At 53.4% G+C, this 19965-nt stretch overlaps 6 protein-coding genes across 6 annotated transcripts; 2 read left to right on the forward strand and 4 right to left on the reverse strand.

Annotated features, from left to right (window-relative positions):
* The first annotated feature begins 319 nt into the window (after window positions 1-319).
* On the forward strand, window positions 320-2472 carry CYP8 (Peptidyl-prolyl cis-trans isomerase cyp8). The gene is made up of 3 exons (XM_024901459.2): window positions 320-459; window positions 546-1752; window positions 1848-2472. Exons 1-3 carry the CDS (start codon window positions 433-435, stop codon window positions 2372-2374), a joined length of 1761 nt encoding a protein of 586 aa, XP_024755063.1. The 5' UTR covers window positions 320-432; the 3' UTR covers window positions 2375-2472.
* A 59-nt stretch (window positions 2473-2531) lies between these two features.
* TrAFT101_011263 (uncharacterized protein) lies at window positions 2532-5701 on the reverse strand. The gene is made up of 2 exons (XM_024901468.2): window positions 4996-5701; window positions 2532-4849 (listed from the first exon to the last, which is right to left on the reverse strand). The coding sequence occupies exons 1-2, from the start codon at window positions 5053-5055 to the stop codon at window positions 2789-2791; spliced, it is 2121 nt and encodes a 706-aa protein (XP_024755064.2). The 5' UTR covers window positions 5056-5701; the 3' UTR covers window positions 2532-2788.
* Window positions 5702-7247: 1546 nt separating this feature from the next.
* Window positions 7248-8707, reverse strand: TrAFT101_011264 (uncharacterized protein). The gene has a single exon (XM_024909094.2). The coding sequence runs from the start codon at window positions 8540-8542 to the stop codon at window positions 7403-7405; it is 1140 nt and encodes a 379-aa protein (XP_024755065.2). The 5' UTR covers window positions 8543-8707; the 3' UTR covers window positions 7248-7402.
* Window positions 8708-9638: 931 nt separating this feature from the next.
* On the reverse strand, window positions 9639-10941 carry TrAFT101_011265 (uncharacterized protein). Its single transcript, XM_024910823.2, has 2 exons — window positions 10400-10941; window positions 9639-10291 (listed from the first exon to the last, which is right to left on the reverse strand). Exons 1-2 carry the CDS (start codon window positions 10913-10915, stop codon window positions 9662-9664), a joined length of 1146 nt encoding a protein of 381 aa, XP_024755066.2. The 5' UTR covers window positions 10916-10941; the 3' UTR covers window positions 9639-9661.
* Window positions 10942-12750: 1809 nt separating this feature from the next.
* Window positions 12751-13472, forward strand: TrAFT101_011266 (uncharacterized protein; the record flags this gene model as incomplete). The annotated part of the gene is made up of 2 exons (XM_066129195.1): window positions 12751-12891; window positions 13323-13472. 2 exons carry the CDS (start codon window positions 12751-12753, stop codon window positions 13470-13472), a joined length of 291 nt encoding a protein of 96 aa, XP_065985326.1.
* A 965-nt stretch (window positions 13473-14437) lies between these two features.
* Window positions 14438-18527, reverse strand: TrAFT101_011267 (uncharacterized protein). Its single transcript, XM_024901449.2, has 2 exons — window positions 17968-18527; window positions 14438-17870 (listed from the first exon to the last, which is right to left on the reverse strand). The coding sequence occupies exons 1-2, from the start codon at window positions 18119-18121 to the stop codon at window positions 15625-15627; spliced, it is 2400 nt and encodes a 799-aa protein (XP_024755067.1). The 5' UTR covers window positions 18122-18527; the 3' UTR covers window positions 14438-15624.
* Window positions 18528-19965: the final 1438 nt, after the last annotated feature.

The following is a 19965-nucleotide window of genomic DNA, read 5'->3' on the forward strand; positions in this document are numbered from 1 at the left end:
AACCGAGTCCAGGAAGGGCCAGTTTGAGCTCCTCGGGATTGGCGCGCGCACGGTGTACCTGGAGATGCGAGCTTGCCGGGAGGTACGTAAGAGGGAATTACGCAGCGCGCTGAGGTGGCTCTGTTTGCGGCTGGGGATGGCTCGGAATTGCGGTACCGACAATGTACCGCACTATTGGCGCAGACTCGGCAAGGTACCTGGAAGAAAGTACGTAGCCTAGCGTGAGACAGAACGCTGATAACGATAAGGAATGAAATGTTCCCAGATCTAGAGCAGAGCGAGCCCGTCGTCATTCACATGCATGCTATACCACAATCTCTTAACATACTTTAACAATCCACCAATTGCATATACACAAGCTGCATAGTCGTTTTATTTCGTTGTTTTTATTCCCTGTGTATAGCTTACGTGTCTTTATATCAATCGGTAACCATGGGCAAAGGTACTGATAAACTCTATGTGAGCACCTCTTTCCATCATCCATCTCAACACCAAAGCCCAGTCCATACCGAATACTAACTCCCATCTCTTCTCCCCCCTCCCAGATCACCCACTCCGAATGGTCCTCCGCAGACGCCTTCTCCGCCAACGTCGGCGCCAACGCCTCCCGCTCCAACACCTCCCAGATCCCCTTCCGCCGCCTCCCCTTCAACTTCTGCGCCGCCTCCCTCCAGCCGTTCAAGAACCCGGTCTGCACCGCCGACGGCACAATCTTCGACGTCGAGGTCATCTCCGCCTGGCTCGAGAAGCACCCGAACCAGAACCCGGTCAACTCCCAGCCCCTGCAAAAGAAGGACCTCATCCGCCTCGTCTTTGCGCGCAATGCAGAGGCCGACTCGCTGGGCGCCGGCCTGAGCGACGGTAAAGGCGATCTCGTCGACCCCGTCACCTACAAGGTCTTCACCGACAACACGCACATTGTCGCGATCCGGCACGGCAGCTACGCCAATGTCTTCGCGTGGGATACCGTCGAGCGCATGAACATCAAGGCCAAGATGTGGCAGGACCTGCTCGACGACCAGCCCTTTACGCGCGCCGACATCATCACCCTGCAAGACCCCCAGAACATGGCGAGCCGAAACCTAGACCAGTTCAAGTACCTGCAAGACGGCGAGCAGGCGCAATTGACAAAGGAGCAGCAAGAAGAACGGCAGGCCGGAAACATCAACGCCGGCGCGCTGGGCAGCATGGGAGACAAGGTGCTCAAGGCGAAAGCCGCCGTAGAAAAGGCGCGCAAGGCGAGGGAAGCAGGCGGCGACATCAACAAGAGCTCAGGGGCGCTAGAAAGGGCGAAAAACACCGCTTCTTCTTCTGCCGCCGCACGGCAGCCCGCGATACAAGACAAGAAGATTACCGCCAACGCGGCGGCATACACCACCGGCAAGGCCGCAGCCAGCTTCACCAGCACCGGCCTAACCCCCGAGACGAGCGGCGAGAGGGCGCTCCTCACCGACGAGGAGTTTATGCTCAAGCCGAAGCGTGTCAAGGCCAAAGGCTACGCCAGGATAGAGACCAACCTGGGCAACCTCACCATCGAGCTCCAGACTGAGACGGCTCCCAAGGCGGTATGGAACTTCATCAGGCTCGCGCAGACAGGCTACTACCGGGGCGTCGCATTCCACCGCAACATCCCAAACTTCATGATCCAAGGCGGCGACCCCACAGGAACAGGAAAAGGAGGCACCAGCATATGGGGCAAGAATTTCAACGACGAATTCGACGGCCCATTGACACACAATGCGCGCGGCATAGGTAAAGTTTGAATCCCTGTCTCTCTTTATTTCTCTCTCTCTCTCTCTTTCTTTCTTCCTCCCATAAAAAGCTAACAAAGTCAATCCAAAACAAAGTCTCCATGGCCAACAAAGGCAAAAACACAAACTCGTCCCAATTCTTCATCACCTACAAACCCACCCCGCACCTCGATCGCAAGCACACAATCTTCGGCCGCATCGAGTCCGGCCTCGACGTCCTCACCAAGATGGAAGACGTCCCCACCGACGGCTCCAACCGGCCGCTCAACAAGATCGTCATCAAGGACATTGTCGTCTTCGTCGACCCCTTTGAGGAGTTCCAGGCGCAGAAAAACGAAAAGGAGCGTCTCGACCGCCAGCAGGAGGAGATTCAGCGACAGGGCGGCACCGAGGACGACAAGACGACGTGGACGGGCAAGCGGCTGAGGGGTGATGGCACGTTTGACAAGCCTGACGCGAAGCAGAGCATAGGCAAGTATCTAGATAAGGAGGCAATGGGGCAGGCGTCAAATAGCCGTACAAGAGGACGAGATGAGGACACAGATAATGTAGACACGTGGGAGACACAGCCACGGAAAAAGATGAAGTCGGGTGGTGGATTTGGAAATTTTGACAGCTGGTAGGGTCAATCAATCGTCAGTGGAATAGCGACAGCGACAGCGACATTTCAATCTATCTGGTATATAAGTGGTAATGAATATAATGTAATACAATCTAGAACTAGTATCCAAGTATTAACCTGCCGGCATGAGATGTGATGTAGAATCATGACATTAGTAAAAAAGAGAAGCCTATTATATCCATCGCTAAAAAGAGAACAAAAGAGAATACGGAAATAAAAAAAGAAAAAGAAAGGGGAAGAAAAATACGAGAGAAGAAGAGAGAGGGTAAGATGAAGGTCCATATATCATCATACCTCTTTGACTTTTAGAACAGGGAACAAATTTACCAAAAAAAAGGGGGGTTCAAATATGTGCAATAAAATTAGGTGGTACATCAAGAGAAAAGCGCGCCAAAGGTCCAAGAAAAAAAAAAGTCTATACAACGAGAGGCAATGCATCATCAGACAAAGACGGTAGACGAGTTGTTGGGATGCTAGCCCAAGTCAAAGACTCCTGTTTGTTCTGCATCATGCCTGCGACAACTCGGGCCTGTTCCAAGCCGGTCTCGCGATAGATTGACATGAGTCTGTCAACGATGTAGGCGCTCGTCTCGTGGGTGCAAGACGATGACAGGCCAAGTGTGTACAGTGGCCAGATGATGGTGTTGCTAGCCGTGGCCAGGGTCAAAAACCTCTCCGAGTCACTTCGGCCGTTGCCCAGTTCTGATTGCGTTGGATCCAGCAACGTCGGCCGCCGGGTTACACTCTCGCGCTGCCAGGCAGGGACGGGAGATTTGCTTTCATCTCTCCCGGGAGCCGGCGGCAAGAGAGGTGCTGAGACAATGTTCGAAGACTGGTTCTGGGCGGTAATGGTAGGCAGAGTTGCCCCTTTATGTTTATTATACTTGATATCTCGGGAGCTGACGAGGCCAAAGTGCTGAGGGACGCTGCCGACGACTGCCTCGCCGAGCTTGCGTAGCATTTTCATTGCCTTGACCAGATGCAACTGATGGCGCATCGGAAGAGTCGTCGGATCCTCAGCACTGTAGCACAGCTGCTCTAATATCGTCTCCTGGACAAGTATCCTCATGGTTCGTACTGCGTTCCAGGAAGTGGCTTGGGTGAGGCCAGGATAGACGTGACACGTACGGCCCATGATGGCCGGGTTGGCCTTGGTGAGGCTGACTTCCTGGTAACGCCAAGATGGCGGCAGCCCCCGAATGAGCATTTCAAACTCGTCTTCGATTTCAACGAGACTACCAATGATGTCATCCACGCCGGTGATGCGCCTATGCTTAATGTCGTGTCGGATCTGAAGGGCCTTGTACAGGGGATCAATAACACGCCATGCGGGTAGCTTGCTGTCCGCCACATTTCGCAATTCGTTCCGCAAGTCCACAATGGCCTTTGGCATGGGCAGGCCGCTCTGGATGCAGCTGATGAGCACAGAGTGGCATAGCATGGTGAACATTCTGACGCCGGCCTTTGTGTGAAACTGGTCTTGGCCTCTCAGGGTGGCGAGCGTAGCGGCACCATTGATGTGTTCCTGCCAAGCGTGGAGGGTTTGAGGGGTGCGTCCAGATATGAATTCATATGTGCCGAGGATGAGAACGCCCAGCATGGTGCTGTCCTCGACAGCCTCTCTTGGGTCTCGGAGGGCGGCGTTGGCCAGCTGGAGAGCGGCGCCGTAGCTCTGCTGGGCGCGCAGCATTGTCTCCCTATCACCCGTGATTTTGGAGAGACCGACCAAGCCAACGGCCGTCATACCGGCAGAGATGAGGGCATCTGCTTTCTTGAGAGGAGGAGCCTGAGGGGGCACTTCGAACCTGCGAGGTCGGCTCATGGTAGGGGGTTTCCAGATGTCGTAGATGAAGTCGTAGTTCTGATAGCAGCCAAGGTCTGTGGCAACATAACGAGAGAAGAAGAAGGCGGTGCCACGCTCTTGGAGCGAGATGGATGGTGCATAGGGAATATGGATCAGGGTGTCGCCGCCAGCAGCGTCCAAGTCGAAATCAAAGTAATCGTCGTTGTCGTCGTCGTCGTCATAGTCATCGTCGTCGTCGTCGTCGTCGCTACGGCCGCGCCGAACAATGCGTTCATACTCGTACGGATAGGTATGGGTCACCCAGGCATCCTCGTCAGAGCGATCTTGGTCGTCATACGGGCCAGCCAGGAGGACGGACAGAAGGGGCGAGTTCTTGGGGCGACGCTTGAGGGAACCCAGGGCCTTTGACGACGGCCGAGGACTGTTGCGGACGACTAGAGCCCCCGACGATGGCGACGGCGGGCGTGGTGGCGCGATTTGAGGCGCCGCGTTTAGCTTCGGAGCGGCCCGTACGCCATGTTTCAGTTTCTTGATGCGCGGCTTGGCCGAGGTGGCCTTTTTGATGACATCGTTGCTTTCGTCGCGGAACATGAGATCTACCATGTTGCGGTAGCCCGGACATTCTATGCGGCGCTTGATGCACTGGCCGCATCCCGGTTCTTTCTGATCGCACTACAGGCGGGAGGGAAAGAGAGGAGACGTAAGTAAGCAACAGCCACAGTGCCATTTTTTTTTCTTTTGGTTTCCAGTGAAGGTGTGAAGTTCGATAGAAGACAAAGAAGATAGATGGAGGCTCAGACAGTGCAAAGCAAACCTACTCGGATCTTGCGCTCTCTGCAGTGAGAGCAGCCCTTGGAGGGCTTGCCGCAGTAGACCATGGCGGCGGCAGTGGCTTTCTTAGTCCCTCGGCTGCCCGCCTCTCTTGAGACAGTTCGTCGGAGAGCGCTACTGCGGGTAGGATGCGCCACCAGCAGCGTTGGAGTCACGATGAAAGAAACGAAGAAGAAGAAGAAGAAGAAGAAGAAGAAGAAGAAGAAGAACAATAAGAAGAAGAAGCTCTAGACGACAAGTGCTGTAGGTGCTGTCTAGCCCTGTCCATGCGTCTCGCTCGCTCTATGATGAATCGAGGCTGCTTCGTGCCGGGATCAGAACAAAGACCAGGACCAAGACCAAGACCAGGATCGGGACCAGAGCCGGGATGCCCAAACTTTAAGGCCCCTCGTCCGCTCCCCTCCCCCCTCTTTCTGCGTTGTTCATGCACGGGCGATGCGAAAATCGTCGAGATGGACGCTCAAGGTGGGGGTTGCGGGAATGGGCGATTGGCTCGGACTGGATGGAGGCGCCCAAGTCGCACAGCCTGCACATGCAAGCGTTGGAGGTGCCGCGTGTCTGTCTGCCGTAGTGCTGGCCGCCGGCTTGGATCCACGATGGGCGATTGTCTACGGTAGGTAGTCGTTTGGCCTCGCCCGTGGCAGTTGGATACTGTAGCAGTCAATATTCAGTGACGGCTGCTGGGCTTTTCCGCAGAGCGGGGGGGGGGGGGGGGGGGGGGGGGGATGGATCGATGGATGTCGGGGATGGGTTTGGCTCGAGATGGACTGGGCCTGCGAGCGTTTCTAATTTGCAGCTTGAGCCGCAGCAGAGATGTGGTGGGGCCGCCCAAGTCAGGCACGCTCGAGACCGTTTAGGCCGGTACTGGCGCGCTGCAGCCGCCACGGGCACGGCGCAGGTACCGTCTTAGCAGCCGCCAGGTACCGCTACATGGGATTGACAGGATTACGAAAGCAGCCATCCATTCCACGATGCTGCGGTGCTCCTTGATAGGAGGGCAGGAGGGTGCTATGAGACGGTGAGACAGAAAAGGTGGGCGGCAATATAATAAGCAATCTATATTACGGAGCCGTGTGCATGCATGACAGGTATCACTGCTGTCCGGAGAGAGAGCCAGCGTAGCATCAGACGCAACGGCGCGCGGCCTCCTGTGCGAGGACAGGTCCAGTGCTGGGCTAGCAAATGCACCTGTAATGCAGCATGCATGATTCGCTGTGAAGGATCCGCGGTATTTGTAATGCATTCGAGCACGGCATCTGGCGGGTGTTACATGTGAAGCTGTGCCGAGGAGGTTCTGGCGCAGTGCTTGTATAAAACTATATGTGCCGACTCCAAATCACCAGCAACAGCCCAATCAGTCAGCCAGTCCCGGCCGAGTTGGCCGGCGCCAGCCCATCTCCGCTCCTTGTCATCTCATTTAGTCGCAATCCAGGGGAACAGGCGCAAACGAGGCCCGTGCTAGTGGCGTAAACAAGAGGGGACGAGAAGAGTTCCCCGGCGCTTGTTTAGGCGGGTGGACCCCCATCTATATGGGTGAAGTCGGAGCCGGCCGGTTGCATGTAATAGTAGTATGTGATTCAGCATGTTGTGCAAGTGCGACATTTGGGCATCAAGGCCTGGATTTTTGTTTTCTTTTGTGATTCTTGCATTGTTTTACAGGGCAGACTGTATGTATGTACATGTATGATGTACATTCATTGTCTAATACCTAAAACCAGGCACTGATAAGCAGGGTTGGCTGTAGTGACGCGGGATGGATTTCGGGGCCGGCTAATTGGCGAGATGCATCTTGCATAGGATGAAGGACGAATCGGCAAGGTCTGTCTTACCCAAGCAACGTGATGCCGGTCTTGTATTCTGCATCTTACCATATCAGCAAAGCTGTTGCTGCTATTGGGTAGACTGTGGCGTAGTTGTGAAGTCGTTTACCAGCATAATGTAGCTTGGCTACGTCAAGTATTATACCCAGTACATGATAAAGCCACTACACATGTAAACAAGAACAAACAATGTAGACAAGATGAATGCCAATTACCCTATTTAGCTCTTTTGGGAGTCTGGTAACGGCAAGCCGTAATCTTACAATGACTCTACTCTACACAATCCTACTCTCTTCATCTGATCTATAAACAGATATAAATAATACAAATGAACTTGATACAGATTATATAATAAGGAAATCAAATGTAAATATAGCTATATATATATATATACATAACAAGCAAGAGATATATACATGCACACGCCAAACTTATATACAGCAACCAAGCCACATATATACACACACATCATCATCATCATCATCATCACATATACCTACACCAATCATCCTCAACAACATCAACACAAAACACATAAAACGCAATACTACTACTATAGCAATCAATCAATCAATCAAAGCGGCGCCCCAACCCCAATCGTCAACACCTTCGGATCCCCATCATTCAAAAACCCGCTCTGGTCCACTCCCCCCGTCTTCCCAACATCGTCATATGGAAACGCATACCCCCTCCCTCCCACGCTCACCGCGTGGCATATCCGCGCATAGTGGTTCGTCACCGCGTTCTGGTAGTACTGGCCCACGTCCTCGCCCTCCGGCTGCTGCCCGCCGTTGAGCAGCGTCGACCGGTTCAGCGCCGCCGCCAGCCTCGCACCGACATTGAGCTGCTGCGCCGTCACGCCCACGCCGCCCGCAAAGGGGCCCGAGTCGCACGAAAAGATGTCCGCCGCCGCCGGCTTCGCAAACGAGCCGTAGCCCGCGGGGAACACGAGCTTCTGGCCCGACGAGTCGACGCGCCCGGCGACGTTGCCCCAGTTGGAGAACTGCGTGTTGACCGTCAGGTCCGCCGCCTGGTACTTCTTCCACACGGCATCCACATACGGCTGGTAGTAGCCGCTGAACAGGCCCGGGAACATGACGCTGCCCGAGTTGGGGCTCAGCGCGCGCAGGTTGCCGCCGCCGCCGCTCTGCTGCACCACCAGCTTGTCCCATCCGGCGCCGTCCTTGGCCGCCTGTGCCTTGAGCTGCGCGCAGATCGAGTCCAGCGCCCCGGCCGGCATGCCGGGCACGCTCGTCACCACGCCGGACCCGTTCTCCAGCCGGAGCGACACGGGGATGCTGAAGAAGTCGACGTACGACACGTTGACGTACAGCTCGGCCGTGTTGAGCGTAAACTCGCAAAACGCCCACTGGATGTTGTAATTTGGGTCCGCCACGTTGGTCGACGACGGCTCGACGACGGCCGGGCCCGGGTTGAGCAGAAACGTCAGCGGCTTCGCCTGGCTGAACCAGATGCGCGCGCCGGCCAGCTGCGGCACCGTCAACGTGCGGCTCTGGCCCGGCCCGCCCACCGCCACGGCGCAGTTCTGCGACAGCGGCTGCAGCGTCGACGACGGCGAGGCCGGGTAGTAGGGCGTGACGCCGTCGGCGCGCAGGAAGAAGACGCCCTGCGCGGCCTGGCCGGTGACGAAGACGTAGAGCTGCGACGCCGACGTCTTGTTCTGGACCACGATGCTGAGCGTGCTGGGGGTCATGGTGGCTGCTGATGATGGGGCGGCGCAGTGATCAAAGACGGCATTCAAGGGTGCATATAAGCGAGAGTAAGTCGATAAGTAGGTACAGGTGAATTGAAAGGTCGCCAAAATGGGTGCTTGTTCGAAATCCAATATATTCAAGTGAATAACAATTATAATACTATAATAGTCTTCTCCATCAGAAAAAAAAAAACAAGCTTGAGCAACGCCGGTCCTTTATATCTGCCCTCTCCATCCTACACTGCCCACCACCATGATGATCCGCGATGATCATATCATTACGTCCATCTATGCGCTGCAAGCTGAGAAAACCCGTGCCAGCCAATCCTTCATTTGCCTTGTATCTTCCCATGATGGATTTTCCCAGAACATGCAGTCATTTTGTCTTGCATCCAGGCTTTGGCTGATGTCCTACACGGGACCGCAGCCATACGGATTGCAGCATTGGTGCGGTTGCATTCCAGCCTTGAGACAGACACGCTCTATGCCTCAGCTGCTGGACAAGAGTCACAGCCAATTAAACAGCACCAAGATTAACATGTTTATGCCCACTCATATCATATTATTTACATCATTTATATTACATGCACTAATCATCCATCCTGGCGCCTTCCCAAAGCAGACACGGCCTGCATCCCGAAGCCCCATCAGATCCAGCTGCTCGGTGTCTGGCGGGGCGAGTGACCGCATCGTGCATCAGATGATGCGCCGCCCAGCTCCAACCAAGACTCACTTGACGACGTCTGATGTCTAACTGCCATCGATATTTTACCTAATCAATGGCAAAATGAAGTTATCATGGCCATAATCAACATCAGCGTCATCTTCACGAATCACCGTGCAAACAGACAAGAAGAGCATCCTCATTCAGTATAGAATCCCCAGTCACCGGCATCAGTCGTGATTCTCAACTGGCTCTATGTACACGTACACATGCTCCCTCTCCCACTCAGGTGCCAAGTACAAGCATCGTCGTCTCTCCAACCTCAACTCCAAGAAAAACACACATGTCATGGACTCATTATAGCATTACACTGTACGTCATAAAGCAAAAGAAAAAGAAAAAGAAAAGAAAAGACACTTTCTCACTTTTATCCCCCCCCCCCCTTCTCCATCCTTTTACAGGCAGTTCAATACCAGCAGCAGCAGCAGCGCACTCGTTGTCGCCGCCCACGTGCTGCCCAGGCGATTTGCGCCGTTCTTGTCATCATTTGGATTGCTGGTGTTGAAAAAGGTACCTCCCGTGCTTGCGTTTGCTGCCGTTACATCAGGAACCACACACACCGTCTCGTTGCTTCCCTTTGAGAGCGCCTTTTGGCAGCTGCTATTCCAGCTCGACTGGACATCCGAATCAGATGAGTTGAAATAGGCCTTGACGTAGCTGACAGTCATGGTAGCGTCTTCCTCGGGAGGGCCTCCAGACCACAAGGGGTTGCCGTTGCTCCAGTGCTGCAGAATGAGGTGGCCAGGGCTAGTGGGCACCGAGCTTCCGCTCATCTCGGCGAGCAGCTGGCTGTCGGCGTAGAAGAGCACTCGGTCTTGCAAGTAGTCGAAGCGATATTCGTGGAATCCGGCAGTGGGATCAAAGGTAAGGTTCACCACCTTGAAGGTGCCTGTCTTGGACGCGTCAAAGCCCGCCTGCAGCGATGCTTCCGACTGTATCACGAGGTTGACGGGGTATACTTTCTTCTTTGGGTCAAACTCTCGAGATAGAAACTCCATGTCAATCTCCTGGGTGTCATTGAAGTACTGGCTGGGTGTGAGTAAATGTATGTCATAGTCACATGCCAAAGAATAGGGATCGGGATAGACATCGGTATAGAGATCGGGATCGGGATAAGCACAGCACAAACATACCCAGAAGAAAGCCGCGCAAGTGCCATTGACCGGAGTCAGCTTCATGCCAGCACGGTACGAGCCAAAGACCATGTCAGACCGAGCCGAGTCCAGCTCTGCCACCGGGACGGCGTCGTTTGTGAGGGTGCTGCCAACAACCAGCGCAACGCCGTCGTCCGCAGGATGAGAACTCGATCCAGTGCTGGCCGTAGAATCGCCATCGCCGCTCCCGGGAAGGCTATAAACATTTTTCACGGCAAACGCCTTGCCGTACTCGCCTCGCCCGGCCCGAGCCGAGACGTTGTACTGCTGCCGCCGCCAGGTGCCATCCAGCGAGATGTTCTTGAGCTCGAAAAACTTGCTCTCCAGCATGTTTGTGAAGAACAACTGGCTTGTGCCGGACGAGTCTCTGGCCTGTTTCTGCGCTGCTGAAGTGTGCGTGACGAATCCGCATTCACAGTCTGCGGCCACCAGGTGCGGCGCCAGCGCCAGCAGCAATATGGCGATGAGCTGGCCCAAGCCGCGAGGGGGAGCCATGGCTGCTGGTGTTTCTGCTTGGAGGAAAGCAAGCTGATGGTAAGCAAAGCAAGGCAAAGCAAGGCAAAGCAAGGCAGCAAAGAGATTACGGTCAGTGATGGACGAAGAAGTAGAAGAAGAAGAGAAGCTAGAAGAAGAGTGAAAACAATGAAGAAGAAAAAAAAAGGAACCCAAAACAAATAAATAGAAAAGTCTACAAAACCAAGCTACAGCGGTGGTGGGTGAGATGGGCAGCCAAAGAAAAAAAAAACCTTCATGTATAGCAAGAGAAAGCGGCCGCTAATGCAGACGCAGATGCAGATACGAAGTCAGGCACGAGACACGTTTGGCTGCAAAAAAGTGAATGGGCGCGAGTGCAACGCTCTTTGCCTTTCTTTGTCTCTGCGCTGCGGCCAAAAGGCACGGCTGGACGGCGTCTGTTCCTGTTACGCACGGTCCTACCCCAAGTCCGGTTGGTTGGATGGTTCATCTCATATTCATCTCATGTTCTCTCCCTTGCATTGTCGTTGGCCATCATCAGCATCTTCACTTTGTTCTATTCTCTTCTCTTCTCTATTGTATTGTAAAAGCTGTACAAAAGAGAAACACACACATGATGCCTCTCCAAAGCCACAGTCCCATCCCACTCTTACCACTTCCTTCTTAGCACTACAAGCAGCATCCCATCTTCTCTTCCCCTCCTTCTTCTTCTGCTTCTTGTTCTCAACCCCCCAAACCCTGGCACGCTTACTTGTGGGCTCTGGCACTATGTATAAACCAGCTATTATTGGATGCCGATCGCTCTCTGTCTCGTGCCAGACTAGCTCAGCGGCACTTGAACTCCCGCAAAAAGCCCCGACCTTCCGCATTCATCCATGGCTTCTCCATCTAACCTATACGTAGCTCGTCCTGTCGCATCCCGCGGATGGACACGACATTGTGGCGATGAATAGTAGTGGCATATAGACCGGGCCACAAACAAACAGCGCATCTTCCAGTTGCTGCACAGCCACCGTTGCAGTAGCATTGCCTATCTAGTATTACCCTCTAGCCCGTATCTGGTTATTCTGCTGCTTATACGCTGTCTACCTACTAACTAACCTATCCGTATACCAAGTGCTAGTAAGGAAATGTTCTTGCAATGGGTGGTTTAACCCGCTGTAGGAAATTTCTAAATAGGAAACGTTAGGACATTAGTAGTATGTAGTTGGCGGCGCTTAGGTATAGGTATCCTGGGGACCTTAAACTACAAGGCTCCGTCAGATGCATCCTTTGCTCTGCAAACCGTGTGAGTCTGAGTACATGTATGCATGTATGCAAGGTATCTAGAGTAGAATAATAGCAGGGTGTTACTGGAAAAGCTGTGATCATTATAGTCCAGACACAGTTATAGTCCAGACGATGCGTATCACGGCTGAAGTGGTCTGTTCATATATTCTTCTCTGAGCCTCTTTTCAATAAACATGTCAACGATGTAACATGCAAACTCAGTGGAGAATGACCAGGTTGATCCAATACCAAATAATAGGTGTAAAATTCATTGTGAAATTATTCGATAGCATTAGAGTACACATTCTTTACTATTAGGCAACAGAGTGATAAGACACCTGGTATAATAAAAAAAAAAATAATAAAAATAAAAAGGCAATGGATATCAGAAGGTAGAAAAGAGACGTCATGAAAAAAAAAAAAAACATCGCATAGTCGATGTAGAGATGCTATTATGACACTGCCAGCCATCACATTCAATTCTGCAACACTCAACTCAGACGAAGCCCAGCGCAGCTCTATACCGTCCACTCCATCAACGACCTCATACTCAAGCTTTATTGCCAATCATCACGTCCTAATTCACCATGAACCACGCTCTCGTCGACACAATACTATTCACACAACAGCTGACTGAGCTTGAGCATACCAGCCAAAACCATGTAGATGAATACATGTATGAATTGGCTGCTAGACTACACTACACTACACACGAGTCCTCCGTATCTGTAAGTCCCAACTCTTGATATTCCGCTGCACCCAACACAAAATCATCACCACGAACCTTTTACCCGAACGGATGTCCTCAATGGCCCTTATGTGGGGCGGGATGCAACATCAACGCGGCGAGACTGACATCACGACGCATGCCATATACAAAGCCAGGCCCTGCACTCGCCAAGTATGTGCCGTCAGGAATCCCTTATGCCAATCATTCTATCAAATCTCCCCCTCAAAGACTGGATCTGGGTAGTCTCCAAGGATATACACCCCTGACACCCCCGCCAGCCGCAATCCTTGTCCGGCAAAGTGGTGACAGCATTGTACCTGCGTTGTGTCCTTTAATCCCACCAAATGTTATGCATCCATTTTGAACTACTACCTATCTTATTAGCATATCGCAGTGCATGTAGCCTCTACTAATAACACATCGTTATAGACGAATATGGTAGGATACACTGTGAAAGATGTGCCAATGACGAATAGCAAGGACGTCTACCATTACATTCTTGCTACCAACAGGTGCTACGGCTGCTGTGACGCCTACAGATCAGTCAAGCTCCAGCCTAATATCGTCGACTGCTTCTAGCAGCCAGGGTATAACTTCCGGTTTACATAGTTTGACTTCTTCCAGCATTCAGACAGACTCTTCAAGTGGTTAATATTCACTAAGCATCACTATCCTTTTTACTACATCTCACACATCCTTTTCAGCTACACCATCCTCAAGCCGTCTTGCCCAACACTACGTCGTAATCAAACCACGCCTGTATAGCCGGTGCTTCCATCGTCACCATGCACAGAGGAAGCAAGTCGATTTTACGATTTAACCTACGGAAAAGCACAGCTCGAGTCTGATACAAACAGCTCAAGTAGCTCAAATAATGGAGGGATACAAGCCACATTTACCAAGTACTACCACTAATTACCTATTAAGATGATACTGCTCATTGGAAACACAACCTGTACATATAAACGCCAAAGAAACAAACCAGCAACAACACAACGACAAATAACAGCAGCACATTCAGCCCGGCAGCAGCATCAACCCACCCCAGCCTAAATGCCTTCTCCAAAAAATACCCAATACGAGAGAGCACGCAAAGAGCGTTCGGTATCACCAACTCCAAATCCCACCCTCCCTTCTCCGCAGCCCATGCTCCTCACCGGATGCGACCTACCAAATGAGGGCATCCAAGGCTACGAGGGGTGTAACATGTGCACACAAACGCCTTCGTGGCTAATTACTTGTCCTGTAGCACTACCTAGTTCCACTACTGATTCTCCCTGCAGAAAGAAGAAAGTCATATGCATGGCCCGCTCCTGTGAAACCATCATTCAATCGTTTCCAGCCAGTCCCGTTGAGCTGCTCCAAGACCACACGGCATTTTAGTGTAACCTCGACGCAATATATAATACTCTCCTTTAACGGACATGCATGGCGGCAGGTCTTTATCCGACATCACTCACTACCCGCCGTGCATAACTCACGCGCTTACGTGGCAGCATCGTTTACCAGTACATCACAAAGCAAGCTCACACGGTTCCATTCTTTGACAGAGACACAAAATTAATCGAATTGTAGTACTAGAATATCTATACACACAGAAGCGGAACAGGCTCTCTCATCTCCACGCGCAAGACAGCCTATTAATGGGCTCCCATGCTTGCAAGTGAGTTGCATCCCTTCATAGCATATCCAAGACAAACAGAGAGAGGAAAAAAAAACATGAAAGATCAAAGAAAATAGCACACAAGACACACACGCACACACACAAGTTTTCGAAAAAAAGAGAAAAAGAAATAGAAGGAGAAGAAGGAGAGAAGAGAGAATAAGAGAATAAGTAAAGAGGTTCAATGAAGAAGAGCAATCTGTATATCGAACAAGGTATCTGGAGAATTTGGAAAAGCCAATGATAAATCAGACTTGCAATGCCAACGACAAGTGACAGCAAACAGTTAAAAACTCAAGAGCAGACAAAGATCAAAAGAAAAGAAGACAGCCGCTGCAAACAAAGAATTACGAAGATAGAAGGAAAATAAGGCAGCAAAAGGCCATTAAAAGAAGAAGGAAGAAGAAGAGAAAGGGAAAATGCGAAAAAGGCGGCATCACCATCATGGACCAGCCAATCAACCAGCCCTCGCAGTTCATTAGCTTGCGCTGGCGCTGTTGTCGAGATCCAAAGATCCAAAATATCCCGTTTCGGGTCCCGAAATCATGCGAAACGTCCGATCCCTTTATACCGCCGAGATTTCCTGCGTCACCGCCTCTCCATAAAAAAAAGAATTATTTCCCCAGTGATCCTTTCAATCAACCCATGCAGAATAAACGAGCAAATGCAAATCAAAAGCAAGCAAGCCAAAGGCTAAATGAAAAGAGCAACAACACATACAAGACACACGATCACCTGCTCTGTCTCAGGAGTCGCCAAGGAAATAACATGAGAAACCGTAAAGAAAAAAAAAGACCAATATAAAAAAAAAAGCCAAGGAAATCGTACTTTCCCAGCATTAAGCCTTACTCCGTTCCAAAAACCACAACGCGCCGTAGTTGAAAGCAAAATTGATGAACCAGCGTAGATTTGAATAGGAAATAAGGAGATGAGCCATAATAATCAAGTTGTGCGTTAGGAAATAAAAAAAACCGGCGCGTGGTTTAGCGCCCCCTTTGGTAGGTATAAAGGAAGGAAAATTTGTTGTTGAAGAGAAAAAAAAAAGTCGTTTCGTCATCGCAGATGTAATTAATACACGCTGTCCTCGTCCGCTCCCTGAGAGGTCATCGAAGGAGTCGATACATTAGAGGACGCTTCGTCGCCCACATAGCCGATCAGGGCTTCTGAATGCAGTTTGCAAGATTCGCCCATGAGACGTGTGATTCCCCACACAACAACTTCGTCCAGCATCGAGCCCCAAAGGCGCGCAACCACGGAACTCAGGTTGGCAATGATGTTCTCGTCAAAGTCCTTGACAAACAGCTGTCGGACCTTGTAGTACATGGCAACCTCCTCTTGCGTTGCAGGCTCTTCGTCGTGTTCCAGACGGTACAGCCACAGCGTGAGGATGATGATGAGATCCAGGCCGCACAGCGGGTGCTCGACGCTCCAGTTGGTTGATGAGGTGCGTGCCACCCAGCGGACGCCTTGAACCACCGCCGTCTCGAGGCAGTTGTAACACTCTTCAATCACTTTGATCATCTCGCTTGAACGCTTGACACGGTCCCGGGCGTGAGACATGGCGGCAGCAACCTCATAGGGCTCATGGTATCGCAGGGCCTCTTGCACGGTCTTGAGATCGACCTCGAGGCGGGCACGAGCGTTACGATACATGGCGCGGGCATTGAAGATGAGGGGGTGGCCCTTGTGGGGAGCACTAAGAGGCACCGCGGCAGATTCCGGCTCGCACAAGTCCAGGGACTTCTCCCATGTCTCGAGCGCAAGTCTAAGTTTGTACTCAGTCACGACATCTTGCAAGGCCTCGGGGCTACGTTTGTGATACCACACTTCGAGGAACAGGGCATTGATCATGACACGGGTAGAGAAGGCGCTGTACTTGGTGGCTTCTCCCTGGAAGAGATTGTCATGGGCTTCCATGAAGATGACGGCAGGCGACTTTTCGAGCTGTTCCGCCCACGCAGCCTCGTCGGCGATCTGCATGTTCCACATGGCCTCTGTGGAAGGGAGCTGTAGGTCTTCAAACTCATTGAAGCCAATGGCCGGGGTGTGGTTGAACGTCAAGGTGAGCAGGCCAAAGAAGATGTATACTGCATAATAAGTACGACGACAGCCTTCATCCTCTACCCACTCAGCACGAGTAGGCTTGGCCGTGCCTCTAGCCTCCTGGCGAAGCTTGAGCTCATAGCGGTTTCCTGCCACCATGTTGGCGAGGAGACTCTTGATGGAACAGGCCCACTCCAAGCCCTTGGGGTCGCCACTCCAGCTGGCAAAGATCATGTTGAGGAGCGAGCTTTGCATGGTCCACAGGGGGCACTTGCGGGAGCTGAAGTTCTCCTTGTTCTGCAGGAACTGGTTGACGAGAACCTTGGAGCCAATGTGAAGCATGTAGGCCTGGTCCTGGTCAAAGGCATAGAGAGCACCGATGCTCAGGACGGCCAAGAGCAGCGGTGGCGACACCTGGGACGGGATGAACGAGGCAGGGTGCAGGAAAGGCAGATGGTGGTGGAACAGCCCAAAGTAGGTGGACAGGTAGCGGTTCAAAGAACCCAGGCCGGGAAGACGAAAGCTATCTGGAATGGCGTGCTCTCGGTCGGCGCTGCGGATGTTGTCCAGAATGGCGTTTCGCTCATCATCACCCGATACCTGGGGAGCCCTGAATCCGGCCTGCAGCGAGTCGACTCCAGAAGGGCTCTGGGGAGCCGGCATCTCCGGGCCTGAGGCAGGCAGAGAGCTGATCATGGACTGGAGAGCGGGCACAAGACCATTGACGTTGCGATTGCCAAAGGGCGGCAGCTGGTGCTGAAGTCTGTTTCCGCTGGCAAACGGCTGTGACGACTCGTAAGAACCAGAGGTGCTGGAGGTGATGGAATGCGGCTTGGGGTCCGCCATGAAGTTGTCCCACTGGACTTGCGGGAGAGCGATGGCACCGGACGGGTATGTGACGGCAGGCTCCATGGCACCAGAGCTTCTGGGGGAAAAGGCCATGGATGTACCATCGTCGTAGGATTCATCTCCGCGCATGGCAGCAGTGGCCTTGTGGTGCAGGTCTGCAACCAGCATGGCAGCAGCTTCGACATCGAAAATGCCGTCGCCACTAGCTTCCATCTGCTCCAGCGTGGTGGGATCCAAGGCGATTGAGGACTTTGCGGGCCCGCCGATGGCTCGTGTCTTGGGTCCAGAACGACGCTTGCCGTCGCTGTGAAGGGGGACGCCGCCATCCTTGGCGTGGACTGTGCGATCATGCCTGAGAAGGAGATCACGGCGCACAAAGGTGCTTCTGCACTTCATGCACTTGAAAGGGCGCTCCTTTGTGTCTAAAAAGAGATGAAAGAGTCAGCATGGTTCGTGGCGGGCAAATGGGGGACGATGAAAAATTTTGGGCTGTGTCCCAAGGGAGGAGATTTTACGCACGGGATCGCTCGTGACGGCTTCGATGCTCGCTTCGGCTGAAGGCTCTGTTGCAGAACTGGCACTTGTATTTGCGTTCTGGTGCGAGAGTCGCCTTCCGCGAGGACGGGGTCGAGGCCGCTGGGGGCGGGAGAACTGCGACGCTTGCGCCGGGCATCTTGACGGCCGAGTCGCGTGTGTGGTGTTTGATGGTGATGGTGATGGCGATGGGGGTCTGACGACGCTGACGCTGACGCGACGCTGGCAGCTCAGCCGGCTGGTGCGGACGTTACGATGGTTGAATATCGTACTCTGGGTGTGTTTGCGAATTCTCTCGCTCTCGCTCTCGACTCCTAGCTCCTCGCTCGCACGCGCGCCCGTGGGGTTTAAAGTGTGACTGCGGTGGCTTCGATGTTGATGCTGGTCATTGGAAAATATGGTATGTTGGTCATGGAATGGTTGTGGAAAAGGTAGGGGTGGTCAGGACTGAGGCTCGACGAACGGCCTCGCGGCAGCAGGTTGGAATCTGTGAAGCGGTGCGTGGGCGCAAAACGAGGACGTGTGGTGGCAGATGGAGAGGGGAGAAGACGGGTTTAGAGAGGGAGAAGCCGCAGTAAATGAAGGAAAGACGGGCGAGAGGGGGGGAGGGGAAAGATTTCAATTCGGGGGAGGCGGACAGCAGCCACTTTGGGGGGTAAGAATTTTGAGAGGGGTGGGTGCGCAGAAGGAGGGGGGAAACGAGCGAGGAAAAAAAACAGAGGGCAGAGGCCGCTGGGCGACGGTGGGACGGAGGGATCGATGGAGGGGGAGGCGGAAGAGGGGAGGCAGCGCAGCGCTGTGTGTCTCATCATGCGCAGCGCTGCGGTACGGCGCAGTACAGGCGCTGGACGGGGCAGCGGACGGGGCCTTGTACAGCGACCTCCAGGGCGTCGGGCGCACGGCACCATGTACCTCGCCGGCCACGCGCGCCGCGGCGGTACAAGCGAGCAGCCATGTCGAGCCCACCCACCTCTCAAACGCGACACAGCGCTGTGCTGGCCACCAGCGCTACCAAGTGCCTCCAGCGGGGGTCCCGTCAGCGGAAGAGGGGCCCAAGCTCGGCCCCTCCAACAACTGACACTGGTGCTGGCAGTGGTGCTGGCGCTGGAGCTGTAGGGGGAGGGGCGCAAGGGCGGTACCTCGCGGTACGCATCTGGCGGCGCGGTGCAGGCCTGCGCCAGGTACCGGTACCTGATGGCGGGCAGCGCTGGCCGGGTGCTGGTAGGCCTCGCCCCGCCATTGGCCCGCCGTGGCTCGCAGCTGTCGCGGCTCAAGGCTCTGGTTGCCGGAGTCACACGCTTGGCCTTGGCCACGATAGCTCCAAGCACTAGCACGCAACAGTCACCACCAGCTTAGCAGCGCGAAGCTAGCGACTCGATTCGATGCCGCGTGCTATTTCGCTGCAAACACGAAACAGGCTGCTAGTGCTGCAATGCTACAAGTACATGTGGAAATGCGCGGCGTGTGGCAGCGCAGCGGACGAGTACTGGAGCTATCTGTGCCGGCACCACTGCCTCATACTGCTGACTGCCTGGAATTAGGGGAGTGTCTGCTAAGCCCGCCCGCCTGATACGACGACTGTTGGATCATCGTTTGTTTGGCCGCAGGCTGACTTGATGGCTTCCATTACATCGATGCTTTGTGCTTGTACTATGTACTCGCCCATCCGCGTCCCATTAGCAAGCCGGCGGGACATGCTCCGGCACTTGGCCGGTCGATCAGGTCACGGGTCAGGTCAGCAAGGCCCCGAATTACAAGGGAACAGGTCGGAACGAGGCAGAGGAAAGAGGGAAAACAAAGGCAGCAAAGGACCTACGGCACGGCAGCACAGCACAGCACAGCACAGCAGAGAAGACAAAGAGACGCTGCCGGCCGTGGCGCCATCACCTAAAGCGGCACTGCAACGCCCTGGCCCGGATGGTCCCCGTGCGCAAAAGGAACAGGAAAAGAAAGGAAAATTCATGTACCTGCTAATAAGCACGC

Source organism: Trichoderma asperellum, chromosome 7, assembly GCF_020647865.1.
Source record: "Trichoderma asperellum chromosome 7, complete sequence".
Classification (NCBI taxonomy): domain Eukaryota; kingdom Fungi; phylum Ascomycota; class Sordariomycetes; order Hypocreales; family Hypocreaceae; genus Trichoderma; species Trichoderma asperellum.

Excerpts from the sequence above, each read along its gene's own strand:
- CYP8 (XM_024901459.2), top strand. The coding sequence starts at position 433 with ATGGGCAAAGGTACTGATAAACTCTAT. Across the intron at positions 460-545 it reads AAGGTACTGATAAACTCTAT|ATCACCCACTCCGAATGGTC; the intron begins GTGAGCACCTCT and ends CCCCCCTCCCAG. Across the intron at positions 1,753-1,847 it reads ACACAATGCGCGCGGCATAG|TCTCCATGGCCAACAAAGGC; the intron begins GTAAAGTTTGAA and ends TCCAAAACAAAG.
- TrAFT101_011263 (XM_024901468.2), bottom strand. The coding sequence starts at position 5,055 with ATGGTCTACTGCGGCAAGCCCTCCAAGGGCTGCTCTCACTGCAGAGAG. Across the intron at positions 4,850-4,995 it reads GCAGAGAGCGCAAGATCCGA|TGCGATCAGAAAGAACCGGG; the intron begins GTAGGTTTGCTT and ends TCCCGCCTGTAG.
- TrAFT101_011264 (XM_024909094.2), bottom strand. The coding sequence starts at position 8,542 with ATGACCCCCAGCACGCTCAGCATCGTGGTCCAGAACAAGACGTCGGCG.
- TrAFT101_011265 (XM_024910823.2), bottom strand. The coding sequence starts at position 10,915 with ATGGCTCCCCCTCGCGGCTTGGGCCAGCTCATCGCCATATTGCTGCTG. Across the intron at positions 10,292-10,399 it reads CTTGCGCGGCTTTCTTCTGG|TACTTCAATGACACCCAGGA; the intron begins GTATGTTTGTGC and ends ACACCCAGCCAG.
- TrAFT101_011267 (XM_024901449.2), bottom strand. The coding sequence starts at position 18,121 with ATGCCCGGCGCAAGCGTCGCAGTTCTCCCGCCCCCAGCGGCCTCGACC. Across the intron at positions 17,871-17,967 it reads AAGCCGTCACGAGCGATCCC|ACACAAAGGAGCGCCCTTTC; the intron begins GTGCGTAAAATC and ends ATCTCTTTTTAG.